This window comes from Garra rufa, chromosome 3 (genome assembly GCF_049309525.1).
Source record: "Garra rufa chromosome 3, GarRuf1.0, whole genome shotgun sequence".
Lineage (NCBI taxonomy): Eukaryota > Metazoa > Chordata > Actinopteri > Cypriniformes > Cyprinidae > Garra > Garra rufa.
The window spans coordinates 18158831-18178830 of NC_133363.1; the positions used below are offsets into that span (position 1 = coordinate 18158831).

The 20000-nt window shown below is 37.4% G+C and overlaps 1 protein-coding gene across 1 annotated transcript in view; it reads right to left on the reverse strand.

The window, feature by feature from the left end:
* Positions 1-890: 890 nt before the first annotated feature.
* nwd2 (NACHT and WD repeat domain containing 2) overlaps positions 891-20000 on the reverse strand; it is a 66658-nt gene continuing 47548 nt past the window's right edge. Inside the window, exons 4-7 of the mRNA XM_073836574.1 lie at positions 18591-18794; positions 14622-14772; positions 10384-10973; positions 891-7043 (exon numbers count right to left, since the gene is read on the reverse strand). Of these exons, the coding sequence (XP_073692675.1) occupies positions 3138-7043; positions 10384-10973; positions 14622-14772; positions 18591-18794 (4851 nt within the window). The 3' untranslated portion in view covers positions 891-3137. The remainder of the gene's footprint in view (positions 7044-10383; positions 10974-14621; positions 14773-18590; positions 18795-20000) is intronic.

The following is a 20000-nucleotide window of genomic DNA, read 5'->3' on the forward strand; positions in this document are numbered from 1 at the left end:
TAAGCCTATAACATTTCAAAAACGTTAAAAAAATTACTGACCATAAGCTCGATAGTGTGTATATCAGACTATATTGTACTTCACGGTACAAAATGAAGACTTCATTGCTGTTTGTGCTTGTAGTAAGAAACTCCTCGTACCAGGAAATGAAATCAGAAACTGGAGGATGTTCAGAATAAATGTGGTAGGTCTATATTTAGCAGTACAAATATTGACTATTTGATGACAATTGTTCAGTAACAGTGCAGTGACTTCCCAGGGAGAGATGACTAAGAGTGTCTATGCCATGATGAGTTTATGTTTAAAAAAATGCAATGCATTTGTTTTTCCCTGATACACAATGTTGATATGCCAGTTCCATAGTCATCACAACAGGGGGCTGATTCCACTGAGGGTTTAGTTTCCATAGAGACCACACACCAACATTTCTGCCCTGAGCTACTATTTGTTTATGATGGTGTTGTTTGTGTGTTGGTACCTGCACTGCTGCAGACTGTGTGTGAAAGAATCCAGGTGTGTGCAAGCAGTAATTGAAATATTGATATGGTATAGCACCTGCCCACTGTTTGGAAAATATTTAACACACTTGTTTGCACATTGCACAGGGGAGTAAAACCATTATCAGTCAAATCATTCAACGTCTCAGTTTCTGATTGTGCCATGTAGGGAATTCTTTTAGCAAAGCATTTCTCGTGTAAACAACCTGCCTCTTGAGGGATCGCTGTGATAAGCCAAGAATGATTAGTATCAGCTAGATTAGAAAAGGTATAATTGTATCATTGCCGGTTTGTGAAAAATGATGACTTTTATGTATCTATAAACCACTATCTTTCTTTCCAAACGAAGACCAGTATATATTTAGAAGAAAATAATGAGTTTTAAGAGGCAGAAAGAAAACCATTTTATTACATTAAAATGTTCCATACAAACAATGCATACACACTAAGTCATATTGCTTTCAGACACATTTTTTTCTGCTATTTTTTTCTAGAATACTTAAACAACTTTGTAACAAAATGTAAGTACAACATTTATGAAAATATATATCTCTAAACAGGGATCTTCAATCTTGACAATACAAATAATACAATAAACACATTCAATACCAGTGTGTGAACTATGTTTTGCAAACATGTAGTTAAAAGTCATTCAAGTTACATAACATATAATATACTGTTCAACTGCTCTCATATCGACACATTCAAATATACTCTAAAACTGGCATTCCAATATAATAGAGATGGACTTTGTCAGTATCTTAGCAAAGACAATGCATGTTCCCATAGTTAGGCTAGAAAACACAACAAAGCCAGAAAAGTCCAGAAAAGTAACAAGTAGGGTCACAAACAACACTATTTAACATTCTGAAAACAAATAATAATAATAATTAAATAAAAAAATAAATAAAACTTTGGCAAATATTGTATGTTGTCTATAGGTTTAAACACTTCAGTGGGAGAAGCTAATCACTCCTGAATACTGCTACAGGTTGTGGGTTGTAAATGGGCCTATGTGTCAGTATTTCCAGAGGTAAACATACAATTTGACGGAATAGCCCTTGAGTTATGGAGAGAAGAGTTTGAATGGGGCATGGCTGATCGTTTTGTTGAAACTACTTTCGTTTGCGATATGCCAGAGAACACCCATAACTGAAGGCAGAAATCGTATAGTTAGCATTCATGACACACTTAGTCAAGTCAACCTCAGCGAACAACCCGTTTAAAATAAAGTGCAACCACCAAACACTGCCTTGGCAAACCTTGTTTATGATAACATATAGTCTATTCATAAATATCTCTAAGTCATCTATAACATGAAAGTACAAAGTAGTATTTTTTTCAAGCACACAATCAATCAACCATTACCTCACAAAGAACAATTACAAATACACATTTGTAGAAGATGACCCAACTGTTAAGGCGTAGAAACTCTTGGTGAGATGCTACACATGACTCTTCGATAGTGGTTTAGTCCTCGAATCAGTACTCAGCATTTGTAGCTTGATACAACTGTACCATCCTTTGATACAATGAACTGCACATTCTTTAAAAGTAATGCCGTTAATACTATTAATCTCTTGGATTTAGTCGAGTCAGAGGATGACCTTCTCAGTATCAGTTTGTCAGTTCAAATACTTTCACTGATGAAATAAAATATATCTTTTTCCCACCACAAAATTAGACTTGGACTGTACTGCTGTGGTGTATATAGTGATAATAACTGGTGAATTGGTGTTGAATTAAATATGAGGATGTCTGTCATTGCGAACAAATTCCACACATGGGCTGATGGACTCCCATGCGACTTTGGTCAGAGAAAGTCTGGAATGCATTCTGAATTTACTAAGAAGCTCATAATGACTCCAGACTCTACTCTGAATACCTGAAGAGTGAAATATACTTTCCAATGATCCTCATTTAGATGATGTCATTTCAAATTAAGCAAATTTGTATTCACTGTATGCTTAATGTTCATTGTATGCTGAACTGTAGTGATGAATATTTGTTTAGAAATTCCCTGCAAATTTTTCTTCATCAGTTTCTGTAACAAAGAAAAGGTTAAAATCCAGGCACTCACTTTGATTGCATTTAGCACAACGTAACATATATTTAAGTAGTTGCACAAACTGCAGCAGCCAAAGTACATATGTACACATATGTACATAAGTTTCCATTTAGTACAGTACCAGAGGACATTAATAAACAGACACAAATAAATATTTGAAAAAAAAAATGGCAGCAACTTTTATATGGCTACAAATATATTACATTTCTCAATGCTTCTGTATAAAGTGATATTATGGCTTGATTTGACTAAACTCATACAAAATCTGAATGATATGGCCACACTGGCATACACATAAGAAGGAAGAGCATATCATTTTCAAGTGAATGACATTAGTTATGAATTAATTTGTGTATTAGTGTATACATTTGACAGTAAGTTGATGATGGATATAAGAAATCAAGGTGACTAATTGCAGCTTAAGTGCAGCTTAATAGAAATTGGCCAGTTGCTGTGTGTTACCCAGAGAACTGATCTGTGCAGCTGAATCAAAGTTGCTGTAAACAATATTCACCTGTATCCAAACCTTGCTTTGTTCCATCATGCCTGTTACTGTCCTACAGAGGGCGCTCTTATTGCAGCAGTTCAGTTTTCTTTGTGGGTGTTGTTGACTCTGGTTCTCCACTGTCAGACACATTGATAGGACTGTCCCGTGAAAAGACCTCAGTGGATTCTCTCCACACACAGTCAGCAATGGTCTTGAAGGCATTGGTGCTACACTTGGGTCGTACTTTCTGTGAGGCATTGTTAACAATTTGGCGACTGTTTGAGGTGGCGATCTTGATTTTAAGAGCAGCATCCACACGGTCTACGACTGTGTAGGTGCCAATGCTGCCATCTTCAAATCCCACAATGATGTTAAGTGCTCGCTGTGATAGGCACAGATAGGTTGGTGTTTTGTAGAGGGAGCAGGTACCGATGCTTTTACCATCTGCCAGTCTCATGACAATCAGACTTGAAACCACACCTGCATCATCATCTTCGTCGCAATTCCGGAAACAGATGTATACTAAGTAGCGTCCATCTCGTGAGAGCTTTTGCCGCCATATTATGCCGGCAGCATGGACCAGACGCAGTTTACCACTGTGCAGGTCTAGGATATTAATGTTCTCATCACCTTTCGACATAATGCCTAATTTCCCATTTGGTGAGATTTGGAAATCCTCCAGGTTCTTTAAAAAGTTGCTAGGCAGCTGCACTCGCCTGCACACAGACTCATCTGCAACACTCCAGATGAAAACGGTTTCTGTGGAGGTGATGAAAACAACATAATCTGGACTGTCAGGAATTAACTTGAAGTTAACAATTGTGATCCCATCATCACAGATGAACTTTTTGGAAACACTGCCTGACCACAAGCTAACAGCCAGCAGTTTATTCTTGTTGGCTCCCACAAGGAATGTGTTTGCTGTGGTAATGAGGGCATGCTGGAGTGTTACCAAAATGTTGCACACCTTGTGACCAGTTGCAAGCCTCCAAACGCGGGAGGCGTTCTGCTCGCAAAGGGACACTACAAACTGATCATTGTGTGTGATGAGAAGCTGTGAGATCTTTTGACCATTGATACGGAATATATTCTCACCTGTGGTTGTGTGCCAGATGTACTGACTACTTTTATCATCAGATGTCACCATTAGGTCACCTGATGTTGTCAAGACACAGTTTTCAACAAGGCCTTCATGCTTGAAGACCATCTCAATAAAACCTGTGCTGTAGTTCCACTTGTGGATGACCTCTGACCCATCCGTGGTGTACACAAAATCCTCTCGGCCAGAGAGCTGGAGACTTTGGATAGGTTTCCCAGTTTTATCAATGTTTGACATGGCTGTTATAATGTCAATGTCCCACACGGAAAGTACACCACTGCTGGCCACAGAGAGCAGCAAGTTATGGTGTGTTGATTTGATCAATTTTACAATGGCTCCAGATATCTCTATCAAGCTGGCCATGCACTGCCCACTGTCTCTCCTCCACACAAATATGGATGATGTGTTCTCCATGGATGCTATTATACTTTGGCTATTCTTGGAAAGAACGGCCGCCACAAACTTTTCAGTACGCTTGGCTTTGAACTTTTCTGCCATCTTCCAAATCTTGGTGTCCAGCACCTCAATGCTTCTTGCTTTGCAAATAAGGATGGATCGTTGATCCTCAGAAAGCTCTATGCCCACCACTTCACTCTCATCTCCTCTGCAGTCATAATCCTCCATCAGCTTGGGATTTGTGATGTCTTTGGTGTTCCACACGGAGAGACTGCCCTCATTGTCAATCATGACCATTTGATGGATTGTGTCTAGAATCAGAATGGACTTAACAAAGCCACCAGAGAATTCAGAAGTCATTGTAGCAAGCTTGTCTCCACTGCCAAGGTGGAATATGGTGGTTGTGTTCAGATACTGTCCGCAGAAAGCATACATTCCATCTGGGGAACATTGGACACAGGTTACCTCGTACCAGCAATGGAACTGATACAAGGGCCAGCCATAGAGCAAATCAATCACATTGACGTCTTTGCTTGCCTCCAGCCAAGCTAAGGCATGGTGGCTGGACAAGGTGAATCCATTAATGAATGCTACTCCGCCTGTGATGCCACAGTGCTTGGACCCTTTCACCTCCACCTCTGACAACAAGCAGGACTTGTGGTTGTCATAAATGAGCAGTGTATTTTTTGTAGTGGCCACTACCAGGTACTTCTCATCTGTGGTTAGCCTGATGCCAAGAACAACCGACCTCGCTGTGTCTATTTGCCTTATCAGCTGTCTGCTCTCAACATCCCATGTGCTGACGGAACCATCTTCGAGGGCCGCAATTACTATGTTTGGAGCTAAAGTAGGTAGAATCTCCACAATTTGCATATAGCTAGGAGAGAGTGGTAGTCGCTCGGGACTGTAGGTGACATCCATGGAAGAGTGCAGTGGCACAATGGAACAGTATTTAGGACCATCCTTGTCACATTCAAGAAGCAGGTGTCTGAGCTTGGGAAGAGATGTGACAACTGGAAGGAGCCTTTGCTGTAGTTCAGCAGAGAGTGATGCAGGATTCTTTGTCACTTTAAGCTTTATACTGCGGAGTGTAGTTGCGAGAAACTTTAGCTCCTTTTCTTGCGTGTAGCTGTAAGCTAGGTCAATGTCTGACAGGGCCTTGTCAAACTGCCCTATCTTTATCATAGTGTAGAGCCAGCTGAAATTCATGATGACACCATACATGAGATCATCTGTCCGGCCGCTCCTTGTCAGGTGGTACGTGAGCTCCGTCATCTTTCGATGGTTGACAAAGAAGATGTCCGGCTCTAGCAAGTTACACTGGAACACCCAGGGTTGTTCAGGTGTCTGTCTGTCATAAGAGTGCTTGTCAGCAGAAGCTTTGTCATGGCCATGAAGGCTCTGCTGGTGATGAGGGTTTCGATGGTGCGAGATATTCAGTGAGGCGAAGTGATTATTGTCGCAGTGGAATATCTTTTTTCTACCACCTGCCCATGCCCCAAGGAAGTACTCAGCCAAAAGACTATGCATTTGATGTACATCTTCTTCATTACTGAGGTATAGCTTCTGTGCTATAAGATGCAGATGGCGATTTGCCCACACCATTAGTGTTACATTACGGATTTGACGCTCCACTAAATAACCTTCAAGTTCTTCTTTTAGTCTGGCTATGAAATCATAAGAAATACGCAGCGGGCTTTTAAGATTAGAGCTCACCATGATGTCCCCAAGGACACTGTTGTCCAAAGATAAGATATCCTCTAGCTCCAGCTCTGTCAGGCCTGCCCGTGCCATTGTGATGTAACCCAGTGCCCGAAAGACAAAGCGTGAGCCAAGCTTGTTTTCAATAGAGTAGAAAAGCTGCTCAATGCTTTCGTGCACTGTGGAACACAATGATTTGTCATCTACATCCTTGTGTGACCGCCAGTGAACTACCTCTCGGTAGATGAGGTTGACAAACATGGGGAGTGTACATTTTGCCATCGCCTCATTCACATATATCTGTTGACCAGAGGTCACTTTCCTTTTGACACCCAGAAGCTGCTGTTTAAGTGTCTGGCTACAAGCTTTGCGATCTCTTTGCATCAGTTCAACATAGGCATCTTCGTCGTGTATCAGGCAGCGTAATTTCTGGAGTATCCCATGCTTGTTGGGCAGGGTGGACACTACAATTCGAACTGTACGCGGCAGGTGGACAGGCAGCCACCACAGCTTTCGGGCCTCGTCAACATCTGACAACTGCTCCAAGGCATCCAGGATGATAACAAGAGGTCGGTGAAATGATGACTCCCCCAGCAAATTCACCAGCAGCTCCCTCATCTCCTGGATCTTGTTTGGTAAGAAGTGGATCAGGCACCGATAGTTGATGGCTATCTGCTCACAGATGCTCTGTAGCAGGGTGCGGAGGTCAGTAGAGAAGTCTGTGGAGCCAATGAATCTGACAATGACAACCGGGTCTGTTTCTGGTCCCATCTCTTTCTGTAGCCATGAATAAGCCTAAACAAATGAAAATGAAACAGAAGCTCAGAAATACAGCATTCATGTATAGTTTACTGAATGTTTTCCAGTTTGATATTCATATGATATTTATATGCAATTAGGAAAAGATTAAGATGTTATTTTGTGCAAAAGTGGTCATTTTGTTATCTGATTTTAGTAGCTTGGTCATTTACAAATATATGATCTACATAAAATACAACTACTATGTACATTATTATTTAAAGGGTTAGTTCACCCAAAAATGAAATGATTTACTCAGCCTCAGAGCATCCTATCCAATCAAGAGTTATATTTAAAGTTGTCCTGGCTCTTCCAAGCTTTATAATGTCAGTGGGTGGGTGATTTTGTACAACAGTCCAAAAGAAGTCCAATAAAGTACATGTATTTATAATAAAAAAGTGCCTCACACTACTTTGGGGGTGAATAAGTGCCTCCTTTAGTGAATAAATGTGTTTATGTATGAGAAATATCCATATTTAAAATGTAATAATCACTTTTCTCTAACTTGCGCTAACTGTCAAACGTGCACGTCATCCTGGGCAATTGACGTAGGATGTATGCATTGTGCATGTGCCACTGATCTTGCAAAAACCAACAATTGTTTACAGAAGCTAAGAAAGCAAAGTTTCCTCATTTTAGAAAAGGAAAACAAGTCTTTTTTGGCTCCTTTTGGAAAAATCCTCTGACATTTTTTTTTTTTTACAAATCCTCCAGTGTTTGGTTTTGCTGTCTCCTCTCATTTCATGATTGCCACTTCTCAGCGGCACATGTGCAATGCATACATCCTACATCATCCGCCCGGAACAGCTTCCACGTATGACAGTTAGTGGAAGCTAGAGAAAAGTGAATATTACACTGCCTGTCAAAAGTTTGGGATCAGTAAAAATGTTAATGTATTTTAAATAAGTTTCTAATGCTCATCAAGGCTGCCTTTATTTGATCAAAAATACAGAAAAAATGTTACTGTGAAATATTATTATGATGTAAATCAACGTTCTTCTATTTTAGCATACATTAAAAATTTGAATGTATTTCTGTGATTAAAGCTGAATTGATCAGCATCATTAATCCAGTATTCAGTACCTTCAGAAATCATTCTAATATACTGATTTATTATCAGTGCCGGAAGCAATTGTGTTGCTTAATATTTGTTTTAATATTAGCCGCATTTAGCTGAATTTAGCCGTGTTTATCTGTGAAACTTGCCAACAAGCTAGATACAAGCCAGATACATTTAGAGTCTTCCTCTGAACCTGAGTCGACACAATGGCAATCGTATTTGGACTGTTTCAGCTCGGTGAGGGCGGGTCTAAGGTAAGATGCTCTTGTCATTCAACTGTATTCCGTCACAACGACAAGAAGCTGAGAATGACCTGATTTTAAAAAGGGGATATTACTTTTAAAGATTAAAAAATACCACTGGGTGGATTTTTATCATTGTAGGGTGGTTGTGTACACAAACTGCCAACACACATTAATGTTCAAACAACATGTAAAAGTTAGTTTTGCATCCGATGACTTTTATTCACCAAGGTGAATTAAAATAATAAAAAGTGATAGCATGAAAATTAAGCTTTGCATCACAGGAATAATTAATATTTTAAAGTATATTAAAATAAAACATTATTTTTTTATTGTGATAACATTGTGCAGTATTATTGTTTTTTCTGTATTTTTGATCAAATAAATACAGTCTTGATGAGCATAAGAGACTTCTTTAAAAAAACATCACAAGTCTTACTGATCCCAAACTTTTGAGCGGTTGTGTACATTGTAAATATGGATATTATGAAAATGCATCCATTTGCTCCAGGAGTCCTTTATTCATCCCGTGGAGACTCGTGGAGCACTTTTTTTTATAATGGATGAATGCACTTTATTGGACTGTTAAACAGAAATACCCACCCACTGCCATTATAAAGCTTGCAAGAAAAAAGTCATATACACCTAAGATGCCTTGAGGGTGAGTAAATCATGGGCTAATTTTCATTTTTGGGTGAACTACCCCTTTAATGTTTAAGAGGATCTTGTGTCCTGTTGCTATAAAAACACACATGGTTAAAAATCCAGGAACTGCTGTGACCTACAGCAATGTTATTATAAGTATGACTCTAGCAAACAAAACTCAAGTGACTCCAGTCAATTTATTATTTAGTATATCCACTGTACACTAACTTTGACAGCTAAGAGGAATGTATAGCAAATAATCAAATGTACTCAACAGCAATAGAGTCAGCACTGGATTTTTTCGTGCCAAGGATTTTTTTTAAATCAGTTTGAAATGTTCCCTCATCCTTAGCACAGTTCTTTCTTGGATGTGGTTAAAGAGTCCCCCCAGCTGTGATTCAGGGAAACATGAAAATGTATTTCTCTCTGTCGGGAGAGGCTGACAATTAATGATAAACGCTTTTCCAAAGCCACCATTTGCAAGAGGACTGTGTGTCTGTGCATTTGTATGATTAGCCAAAGGGTGTGTGTGTCCAGATTGCTACTTGAATGCATCACTGTGCTTATATTTGCAGCATGATTCTTAATACCGTACTACACTGACAAGGACAGTATAAAACATGCCAGCTGTACCAAACATGAAATCATGCTAAGAGACTAATTGGCATGACACAGGCATGCTCTTGATTATAGAAAATGGATGCAATTTGTGGGTATAATAAATATAAATATTGCAGAGTATCTGTGTCTCTGTAGTGTGTGGTTAAATAGAAGGACATTGAGATAGAGAGAACATAAGCAAGGACGAGGGAGTTAGTCAAGGTCCCCAGGCTCATCATCTGCGAACTAACATTAGAGACTGAGGTCTGTGACGTGTTGCCATGGGTGACAGGAAATGTCAACACTACCCTTCCTCCTTTGTTCCTCGCCCCCAAACGTATCAACAATGTCAAGTCTGACCATCAACACATGACACAAGCACACTCCTGATCTCCATAAACCCTAAGTATTGGCTGAAGCTGACAGATATGAATAATTATATCTAATTATTATTATCAATTAAATTATATCAGCTTGTAAATGCAATGATCTGTATTTGAACTACTTTGTGCCTCCAGATACATGGGAATGCACAAAATCTGTTACGGCAGACAAATTCATGTAACAGATGCCCAAAATACCTTAATGTTAATTTGAATCTCATGCCATGACATCAGATATTAAGTCAGAGGAAGCAAAGAACAGCTTTAGGCTAAATACAGGCATCCCGCAGCATTAATCTAACATGTGCCGGCATCCAGATGGCCTTAAAAAGCAGGTCAGTATGTTCACACATGCGTTCTCTCTCACCCCCACACACACATTCGTGCATACCATACATGCTTTTCACCTGTTTTGCCACTTCAGCAAGTAACAATGTCTTTCCAGTGCAGGGTCCTCCATACACCACTTGGGGTGTTATTCGACCACCTTTGGAGGGGTACAGGTACTCCTGGACTATGTCCAAGGCTTCACTCTTGTACACATAAAAAGATGAGAAAGTCTTGCACAGCGACAGGTGCTGTATAATTTCATCATAGAGTGGATCTGTCTCTGTGTCAAAGTTCTGTTGGACCGTGGCTTGGATGATATCCACCATGTCTTCATAAAACTGTTTACACAGACCCTCGACGTAGTGGCTTTCAACTTCCTGCGAGTAGCCAAGTTTCATGTCACAGTGAGTGACCGACGAGTAGACACGAAGATTGGACGCCGCCACCACCATCGGAATGAACTCGTCTCTAACTTTCAGAAGACGTTCGTAGGCTTCTTGGTTTCTCATGACACGGTCGGCACTCACCACGATGTCCATGTAGCGTGCCATCTCAGGGAGTTTAGCAAAACGATCAAAGTTTGATATCTTCCGGATATAACATACACATTTCTTGAGGAAGGCTGGGGTTTGCTTGCCTAGTGCGAAATCCAGTTCATCCTCTAATGCTGAAAGACAGCAGAAAACAGAGAGAGCATAATAATTACCCAGTTCTGCATGACAGAATGTTTTCATTCATGGTTTTCATCCCTGCCACTATTTACTCCCAAAACACTTCAGTGACACTTTCAGAAAACATGCTTAATTTGATGTCACAAGGTGAGCGTTTCCCCCGCATTTGCCAGTCTTTAGCAAATGATTAGATCCGTCTTTCTGAGCTGCCTTGACGAAGAAAAAAGTGATATGATCTCTTAATCCAGCCTCGCCTGGTTTTATCAAAGTCCTCCAAAGGCAGCCTTCTAGTGATAGCCTGCCAACCTCGTCAGCTTAGTATCACATACTTGCAGCTTGTTTTATAAACGAGAGGAGAGGGGAATGCAAAGATGGTAAATAAACGACTGCAAATCCCCAGGAAAGAGTTACCTCAATTAAATTTCACATGTACGGTACTTTGTTCATTCTGGTGTTAGTATTCAAATTAGAAAACACATTAGGAAACAAATAGGGTACCTGCTTAAAGAAATTATTAATTATATTATATACACTATATACACAGCAGTCAAATTTTTGGTTTGTTTAAAAAAAACATCAACAATCAATAGATCAATTGATTAAAATTCTATTTAAAGCTAATGTTCTTTAAAACTCTTTTCTTCATCAAAAATATTCTAAAAATTGTATATAAAATTATTTTCCACAAAAATATTAAAGGATTAGCCTTCTGGAATTAAAATTTCCTGATAATTTACCCTTGTCATCCAAGATGTTTATGTCTTTCTTTTTTCAGTCGAAAATTCTTTTTTGAGGAAAACATTCCAGGATTTTTCTCCATATAGTGAACTTCAATGGGAACCAATGGGTTGAAGGTCCAAATTGGAGCTTCAAATGGCTCTACATGATCCCAGCCAAGGAATAAAGGTTTTACTTCACAACACGATCGTTCATTTACCAAAAAAATACAATTTCATATACTTTTTGATTACGTAATCACGTTGGAAAGGTCACATGCAGTTAGTTCTTCGCCTGTGTATTCCGGTTCAAAAAGTAGGGTTGAGTAACAACTCTCATCTCATTTTCTCCCCCAACTTCAAAATCATCTGACATTGTTGTTTTACCTTTTTTGTAAGGGTGTTTGACTTCCTTTGTATATTCGCTTTGTAGAGTAAATACTGGGTCAGTACTTCCACCTACATCATGCAGGACCTTTCCAACGTGACTAGGTCACGTTCAAGGTAGTGGAGGATGAGCATTTGTGGTTAAAGTATATAAAGTATATACATTTGTATTTTTTTTTTTTTAGAAAATGGCTGATCGTTTTGTTATATAAGGCCCTTATTCCCTGGCTGGGATTGTGTAGAGCCCTTTTAAGCTGCATTGAAAAATCCTGGAATGTTCACTGACTGAGAAAGAAAGACATGAACATCTTTGATGACATGGGGGTGAGTAAATTATTAGGGAATTTTTATTCTGGAAGTAAACAGTTATTTAATTGTAATAGCAAAATATCCAAAATGCATAATATTTTAACATGCCTTCTACAGCAATGTAGTATAGATGTAGGGTCAATAAAAAATATTGCAAGTAAATATCATTATTTTCATACATTCTCACACAAAGTTTTGGAAAATACTTTTGATAAAAGGGATCATACAAAATGCATGGTATTTTTTTTAGTACTGACCTGATATTTCACATAAAAGACGTTTACACATAGTCCATATGAGAGAAAATAAGAGAAAATAATTTATAAAAATGACCTTTTAGAAGGAAAGAACAAAATATTAAGAGCCAGGGGTATAAAATTTTGAACAGAATGAAGATGTGTATTTTTTATTTTTATTTTTCATTTAGTACCCTTCAGAAGCTACAGAAGAAATTTGTGGGACCTGAAGGATTTTTCTGAAGACTACAGGCAGTTTAACTGTTCAGGACAAACAAGGGACTCATGAACAGCTATCAATAATAATAATACAAAAAGTAACTGATAATTCAGGTAGCAACACGAACGTCTTTTATGTGAAATATCGTATTCAGAATCAGGTCAGAACTATTGTATGATTCCTCTTATTTTGGTAAATAATTAACATTTTGCAGATTCTGCAAGATGTATGTAAACGTTTGACCTCAGCTGTATTTATTTAAAATATGTATGTATTACATTTAATTGAATAAATGTAAGACATACTATATCAAACTACACCATACTTAATCTTTGTCATGCATGTGAGGTCTACTGTCACAAAATAAACTGATTGAGAGTCAGCAGGTAATCTGATCTCAGACCAATATTACTGTCTTTTATTTTATTTGCATATTTTTTGTGAAATGTGTTACCAATGCATACCTATACTTTCTATGATGCAGTGATACTTTTTTAATAAAGACCCACAGGATGCGACATCCATCAGACATCAGAGTGCACAAGCACACTGATGCTCTGAAGTCAGACAGAACACCTCAGTTTTAATGAAAGAAACCTCTGCAACTGCGAGCAAATTGTTCTTCACGTAAAAAAAAGAAGAAGAAGAAGAAGAAATGCCTCGCTTAGGGGATCCTCTTGAATGCAGTTGTTTCATATTCACTGCATGTCAGGATGAAGACTTAACTATAGCAGTGATTGAATTATAAGCCCATGCTCTGACATAAAAGAGCAAGTAGTAAATCTGTTCTTTCTCCAGTGCCGACCCACAGTCTCTAATGTGGGGTATGGTGATGAGACTTAACTGTATCACTGAATATTGGATTAACCTGGATGAATTAAGTTAGCCTGATTAGATCTCCTCTTATGCTGGCTAATGCGAGCGAATTTTAATTTAGTCACAATGACTTTCAAGAGCGGGATAAAAATAACATTTACATTCATTATGAGCTTTGAATACGATCTCTCTTTGAAACCACATAGCTATAAACTATGGCTCTGTTGCATGATTCAGCCTTTTTTAATTATGCATGTAATTTTACAGATAAACAAGCTAAATGTTAAGCATCAAGCACCATTGAAATGTTTAGAGCGAAACTGCTTATTAAGACTCAGATTAGCTTAATGTGGTTGGCTGGAAATTGCTTCACATATTGGGTCATCTCTCTTAGTGTTGTGGTACTCTTGTGAACACTCATCGAAGACACACAGAAGAGAGGAAATTGTTGAATAGTCATTATTGTCAATTTAATGATGTCCTTACTACCGTTCTGGGCCTTAAACATGGTAGCTGCATTGCTGTCTATGTAGCGTCAGAAAGCTCTCGGATTTTATTAAAAATAATACTTGTGTTCTGAAGATGAACAAAGGTCTTATGGGTTTGGAACAACATGAGGGTGAGTAATTAATGACAGACATTTATTTTTGAGTGAACTATTCTTTTTAAGTGCCAAACATGTATTTTGAGCAAAATTACTCACAGAACATAGAGGTTATAAAAAATAGATGAGAGAATTATATCAAGTATCAAGTCATATTAGATGTGGAATCTGCTTAGAGGAAAATAGGTTAAGTTTTAAATTTAAGTACCCTTAGTATATTTACATATACAGTCAGTGTTGACTCTTGCTGCAAAACCCATTGCAAACCCACTCAGGCATTTAACGCCATAAAAAATAACACTAAGCATTTATTAGGTGTGAGCTCAGTCATAACTGTAAATATATCTAGAGTTTACCCGAGCAAAGAAATTTCTTGGCCTGACCGCTCTTCATGGTTCCCTTCTCCTGCAGCTGTAAAACAGAGGTTCTGAAGATCCTCTTGATTTCCTCTGAGACTGCCCTCCAAGCCTTGTCGTTCTTTGATTTTGTTACAGTGCTTGACTCCATCTGTGGGGGTAAAAGCACATATGGAGTCATCCAATTATTTAGGGTTCTATTGTTTGTATGTTGGCCATTTAAATCAATAAAAAAAGAAAATCTAGATCATATCCGGTCCCATTTACATTCATTAGCACTTTTTTCATTCCACTGAAAAACAATATTACTCTGCACTTTTTGGTTTAACTGTAATGCTAAATATAGCTAGTACAGCTAGCATAGTTTTAATCTTGTTCTAGCACAAACTGTACTGAGGCTTTGTTTGTCCTGTACAGATGCTGTAACATTTGTTCTGCAAATTTTGACTGTTGAAATCCAGTCATTTTAGTTGGAATCTATTTAATCAAGAATTTCAAGAACATGAAGTAATGTTTTTTAGCTATTTAGCTATTTTTATTTTTATAATCACCAGCAAAGTGGAGAGAGAAAGGGTGGCTGGCATCAGGGCATGACACAGATCAGAATAAAACCTGAAACTGCTGTGCTACAACTTTAACATTATTGTAGTCTACTTTACTTTATTAATAACTCCACTAAATAAAAACTAAGTTATAGGTTTCAACACCTTTAGACCAAAGCATTTCTATAACTTCTCTGTGATTTTTGTCGGTCACAATGCACCTTATTTTTAATGTAGTAGGAGGCACAGCCATTTTTAACCTGGATGTGCCCAAGGCTTCTAGTGTCAGCCACTTTTAGTTACTTTAGTTGCACAATGACAGTCCATTGTGGTGCTTGATTCTGCAAAATGGTATTTGTTGTCATGTTATTTTAATTTGTCATAGTCATCATAAATACATAGGTTTGTAGCAAAATAGTTTTACAGTTTACTGCACTTTGCTATTTTTCAAGTTATTACACAGTGCTACACTGAAAAAGAAGTAAAATTTACTTTCAAATTCTCTTTTGCAAGTTTTTGCACCAATACACCACCAGTCAAAAGTTTTTAAACAGTAATATATTTATTTATTTTTTAAGAAGTCTCATCTGCTTACCAAGCCTGCATTTATTTGATCCAAAGTACAACAGTAATATTTTGAAATATTTTTACTATTTAAAATAACTGTTTTCTATTTGAATATTTTGAAATGTAATTTATTTCTGTGATTTCAAAGCTGAAATTTTAGCATCATTACTCACATGATTCTTCAGAAATCCTTTTAATAGTCTGATTTGCTGCTCAAAAATATTTATTATTATTATTATTATTATTATTATGTAACAACAGCTGAGTAGATTTTTCAGGTTTCTTTGATTAATATAAAGTTCAGAACAACAGAATTGATCTGAAATAGAAATCTTTTGTAACAGTATAAATGTCTTTATCATCACCTTTCATCAATTTAAAGCATCCTTGCTAAATAAAAGGTATTAATTTCTATAGTTTCTTCCTAATAAATGCTGATATTTGGATCTTTCTAGTCATCAAAGAATCCTAAAAAAATTACACAATTGTTTTAAATATTGATAATAATAACAATAAAAATGATTCTTGAACAGCAAAAAAGCATATTAGGATCATGTGACACTGTAGAGTAATGATGCTGAAACTTTAGCTTTGATCACAGGAATAAATTACATTTTAAAATATATTCATATAAAAAGCATTTTACTTCACTTTATTTATTTTACTTCATTAGTTTTTGTCAGTGCATAGCAGATAATGTATATGGATTTTTTTTATATATATTTCTTAATAAATCAATTTTAAAACAAAAATTTAATAAAACAATTATTACAATTTATTTTTTAGAGCACTTGCAAAATCTCTAGCTGATTAAATATTTTGCAGCAAAATGCAGTATAACTAGAGAAAAACAAATATTACTATATTTAAAACATATATTTATATGAAAACTATGTTATATGTTTTCAATGAGATTTTCCATTGACTTTTCCAGGTCATGCCTAGAAGTAAAAAATGTAAAAGTTCCAAATATTTCCATGGTCACAGGAACCCAATGTAATGTAGAGGGATGTCAAAAGGAGTCCAATTTACTAGAGTTCACCCAACGATACAAATGACTGTGTCTGCTTGAACAGACTAAGTGAAAGAAAGACACCACACTGTGTTACTGAAGTAATATTTTAGGAAGTGTTTGTCATGAACCCAGTCACCTACAAGAGAGAAAGAGGACAGAAACAGAGAGAGAGAGAGAGAGAGAGAGAGAGAGAGAGAGAGACAGCAGTGGGTGTTTCTGCTGAGAGCAGGTAGAAACTCAGTCCCTGCTGCTTTTCTCATTTTAGTCCAACAGAGTCCCTCAGCTTCACAGACGCTCCCTCAATTTGCAGCCACTCTGCGTTACAACCTGATTTATACAACGCTATATGATCTGTGTGTGTGTACGGATGACAGAAAGCGAAACAGAATTTGTGTGTGTGCAAGAAAGGAAGACAGAGCCCCAGTAAGGTTTAATGAAAGACAAACTGAATTTATGAAGCTAATAAACTCGACAGGCGGTGAACAGTGTTCTCTCTTGGGCCTGCCATTTCTACAGTGCTCTATATAAAACAGCAACAGCACCGGTCAGCCACTGACATTTACAGGTTGTTCCTGTGTGTGCGGGACAGGTCAGGTCTACTGGAAGCTGAACGAAATCCTGGATGCCCTCTCATTTGCTTCAAAAGCAGACTTATGAAATGAAGCGATAAAGTATCCTATATGTGTTTGGGTTTTATTATTCAAATTTAAATCCATGTTCCTGTTGCATTTGCTGTTTACACAGTTTCTAGGTTAATGGAACACCTTACACTTGGGACAATCAACAAGCAAACAATACTAAAAATGAGCCATTTTTTGCATCTTTATGCCCACCTTAAATTGGAATTTAGCCTGTATTTGTAATGTCACAAAATATTATCTTTTAAATACATGCTGTTCTTATGAACTTTCTATTCATCAAAGAATAGTGAAAAATTGTTAATTGATAAATATTTTAATTTAGTTTTTTACTGTATTTTTGATCAAATAATTGCAGACATGGTAAGCATATGAGACTTCTTTTAAAAACTATGAACTAAAACAATAACAAATATATTTTGTTATAAATAGAGTATTTAATACTGTTGAGGTCAAAAGTTTTCACCCCCTGGCTCTTAATGCGTGGTTTTTCCTTCTGGAGAATTAGTGAGCATTTTAACTTTCTGTAATTGTTATATATGAGTCCCTCAGTTGTCCTCAGTGTGAAAAGATGGATCTCAAAATCATACAGTCATTGTTGGAAAGGGTTCAAATAAGACAAAAAAGCTAAAAAAAAAAACAATGAATTTATGGGACCTGAAGGATTTTTCTGAGAAAAAGCAGGCAGTTTAAACTGTTCAGGACAAACAAGGGACTCATGAACAACTATCACTAAACAAAAAAAGAGCACAGCTGTGGATCATTCAGGTAACAACACTATATTAAGAATCAAGTGTATGTAAACTTTTGAACAGGGTCATTTTTATAAATTCAACTATTATTTTTTCTTGTGGACTATATGTAAAACATCTTATATGAGAAACATCTTATTCAGGTCAGTACTAAATAAAAAAAGAACATACATTTTGTATAATCCCTCTTATTTTGTAAAATAATTAACATTTTGCAGATTCTGAAAGGGGGATGTAAACTTTTGACCTCAACTGTAATTGTATAGTATAATACTATAATACAATTAACTCTCTAAAATGTGGTAGACTGCATTTTGTACTTTGTAGCTAATTCCATTTGTACCTTGTACTTTGGAATTAGCTATACATTTAATTATAGAGAATGGTTTTCATTATTTCTAAAAACTATCCCTAATAATTCTTTAAATATATTCTCTCCTTCCTGTTCTACTTACAGAGTTCTGGTAGTTCTTCAGCATCTCAGCTTTCGGTTTTAGGTAGTAGGCAGGCGGGACCGAGTTCTCATCCCGACAGTACCACTCCTCCAAGATCCGTGTGTCGAGTCCCGCCTCCACCGCCGCATCCAAAATCATCTCAAACTCGGCCGACTCCACCTCCCCTGGGACCCGAATGCTGCCGTACTTCTCTCCAATGAGCCCCTGGGAAAGAGGAAGAAACTTTATTTACACCTTAAACTTATCACAGCGTAACATAAAAGCAGAAATAAATTTTAAAAAGGGAAAAGAGACAAGAGAAACACAGGGCTAGTACACTGCGTATAACCTTGCTTACTGTCTTTTCAAAATCTTGGGTACATCAACAGTTCACACTTGTAATTTTGAAGTTTAGCACTGCTTGAAACCCTTGCTTATGAAAACCTAGAAGCTTTTGCAGTTTCCGCCACAAGCAGAATATTATGAGGTTGATAACATTGAGTAGACGTTGCAAATTGACCTCATAAATACGCAAATAAGAACATTAACCCAGAGTTGACAAGTAAACAGACAGAAATCTCGAAACCTGGGATTAATTAGTAAGCCAGGATAAAATATGAACAGGGTCAACCCAGGGTTAATAACAAATTCACGAACATACAGTAAAGGCTGTTAGCTTCAGACCATACCACTGCCAACTTTTCTTTCTTTTCCGAGCTATTTAGATACTCATGTGCGATTGTTGTCCGTGCCGCTGAGATTAGAAAGCCAATTCGCTACGTCTGCCAGTGACATTGTGTCCACAAGCTCATAACTGCCAGTGGCAGAGCATTCAAATTGTGCTGGATAAGACTATAGACTAATGATCTGGCCCTTTTTCAAAAACATATACATTAGAGACTTGCAGGAGATGAGACAGGGGTTGTGGGATATCATGGCCTCTGATTAAAAGGGAGTAGCAGAATCTAAAGAGAAATTCTTCCGCCTGCTCATATCTCTTCTGAAATTATAGGTTTCCTACAGGAAAAATGTGACAATGGTGCTGTGAGATGATTTATGTGACGGCTAATTCAGTATTTTTTAATGGATGCTGGGGTGAACTTTTAATGCTTTGCTTACCCGACCTTTACATCACTGCACATCTTGTTCTCTGAGTCTATCTGTCTCGCTCTTCCTCTGTCATTTTAACTCATACATTTGCTCTTTTTTTGTCCCTCAATTTTTTTCCAGCTCCTTTCTACACAGAGGAAGATTACATTATTCGTGTGAGCTTTATAGCCCCAGTGTTTAGTGTGCGGTACTGATGAGTATTAGGACTATGAAACTCTGCCAACTAGATTAAGAATGAGGGTGATGAGCCAAACCCCACTTCTCTCTCGCCTTCTGCCTTTTCATACTTCTCTTATAAGCAAAGTGATATTATTCAAAAGT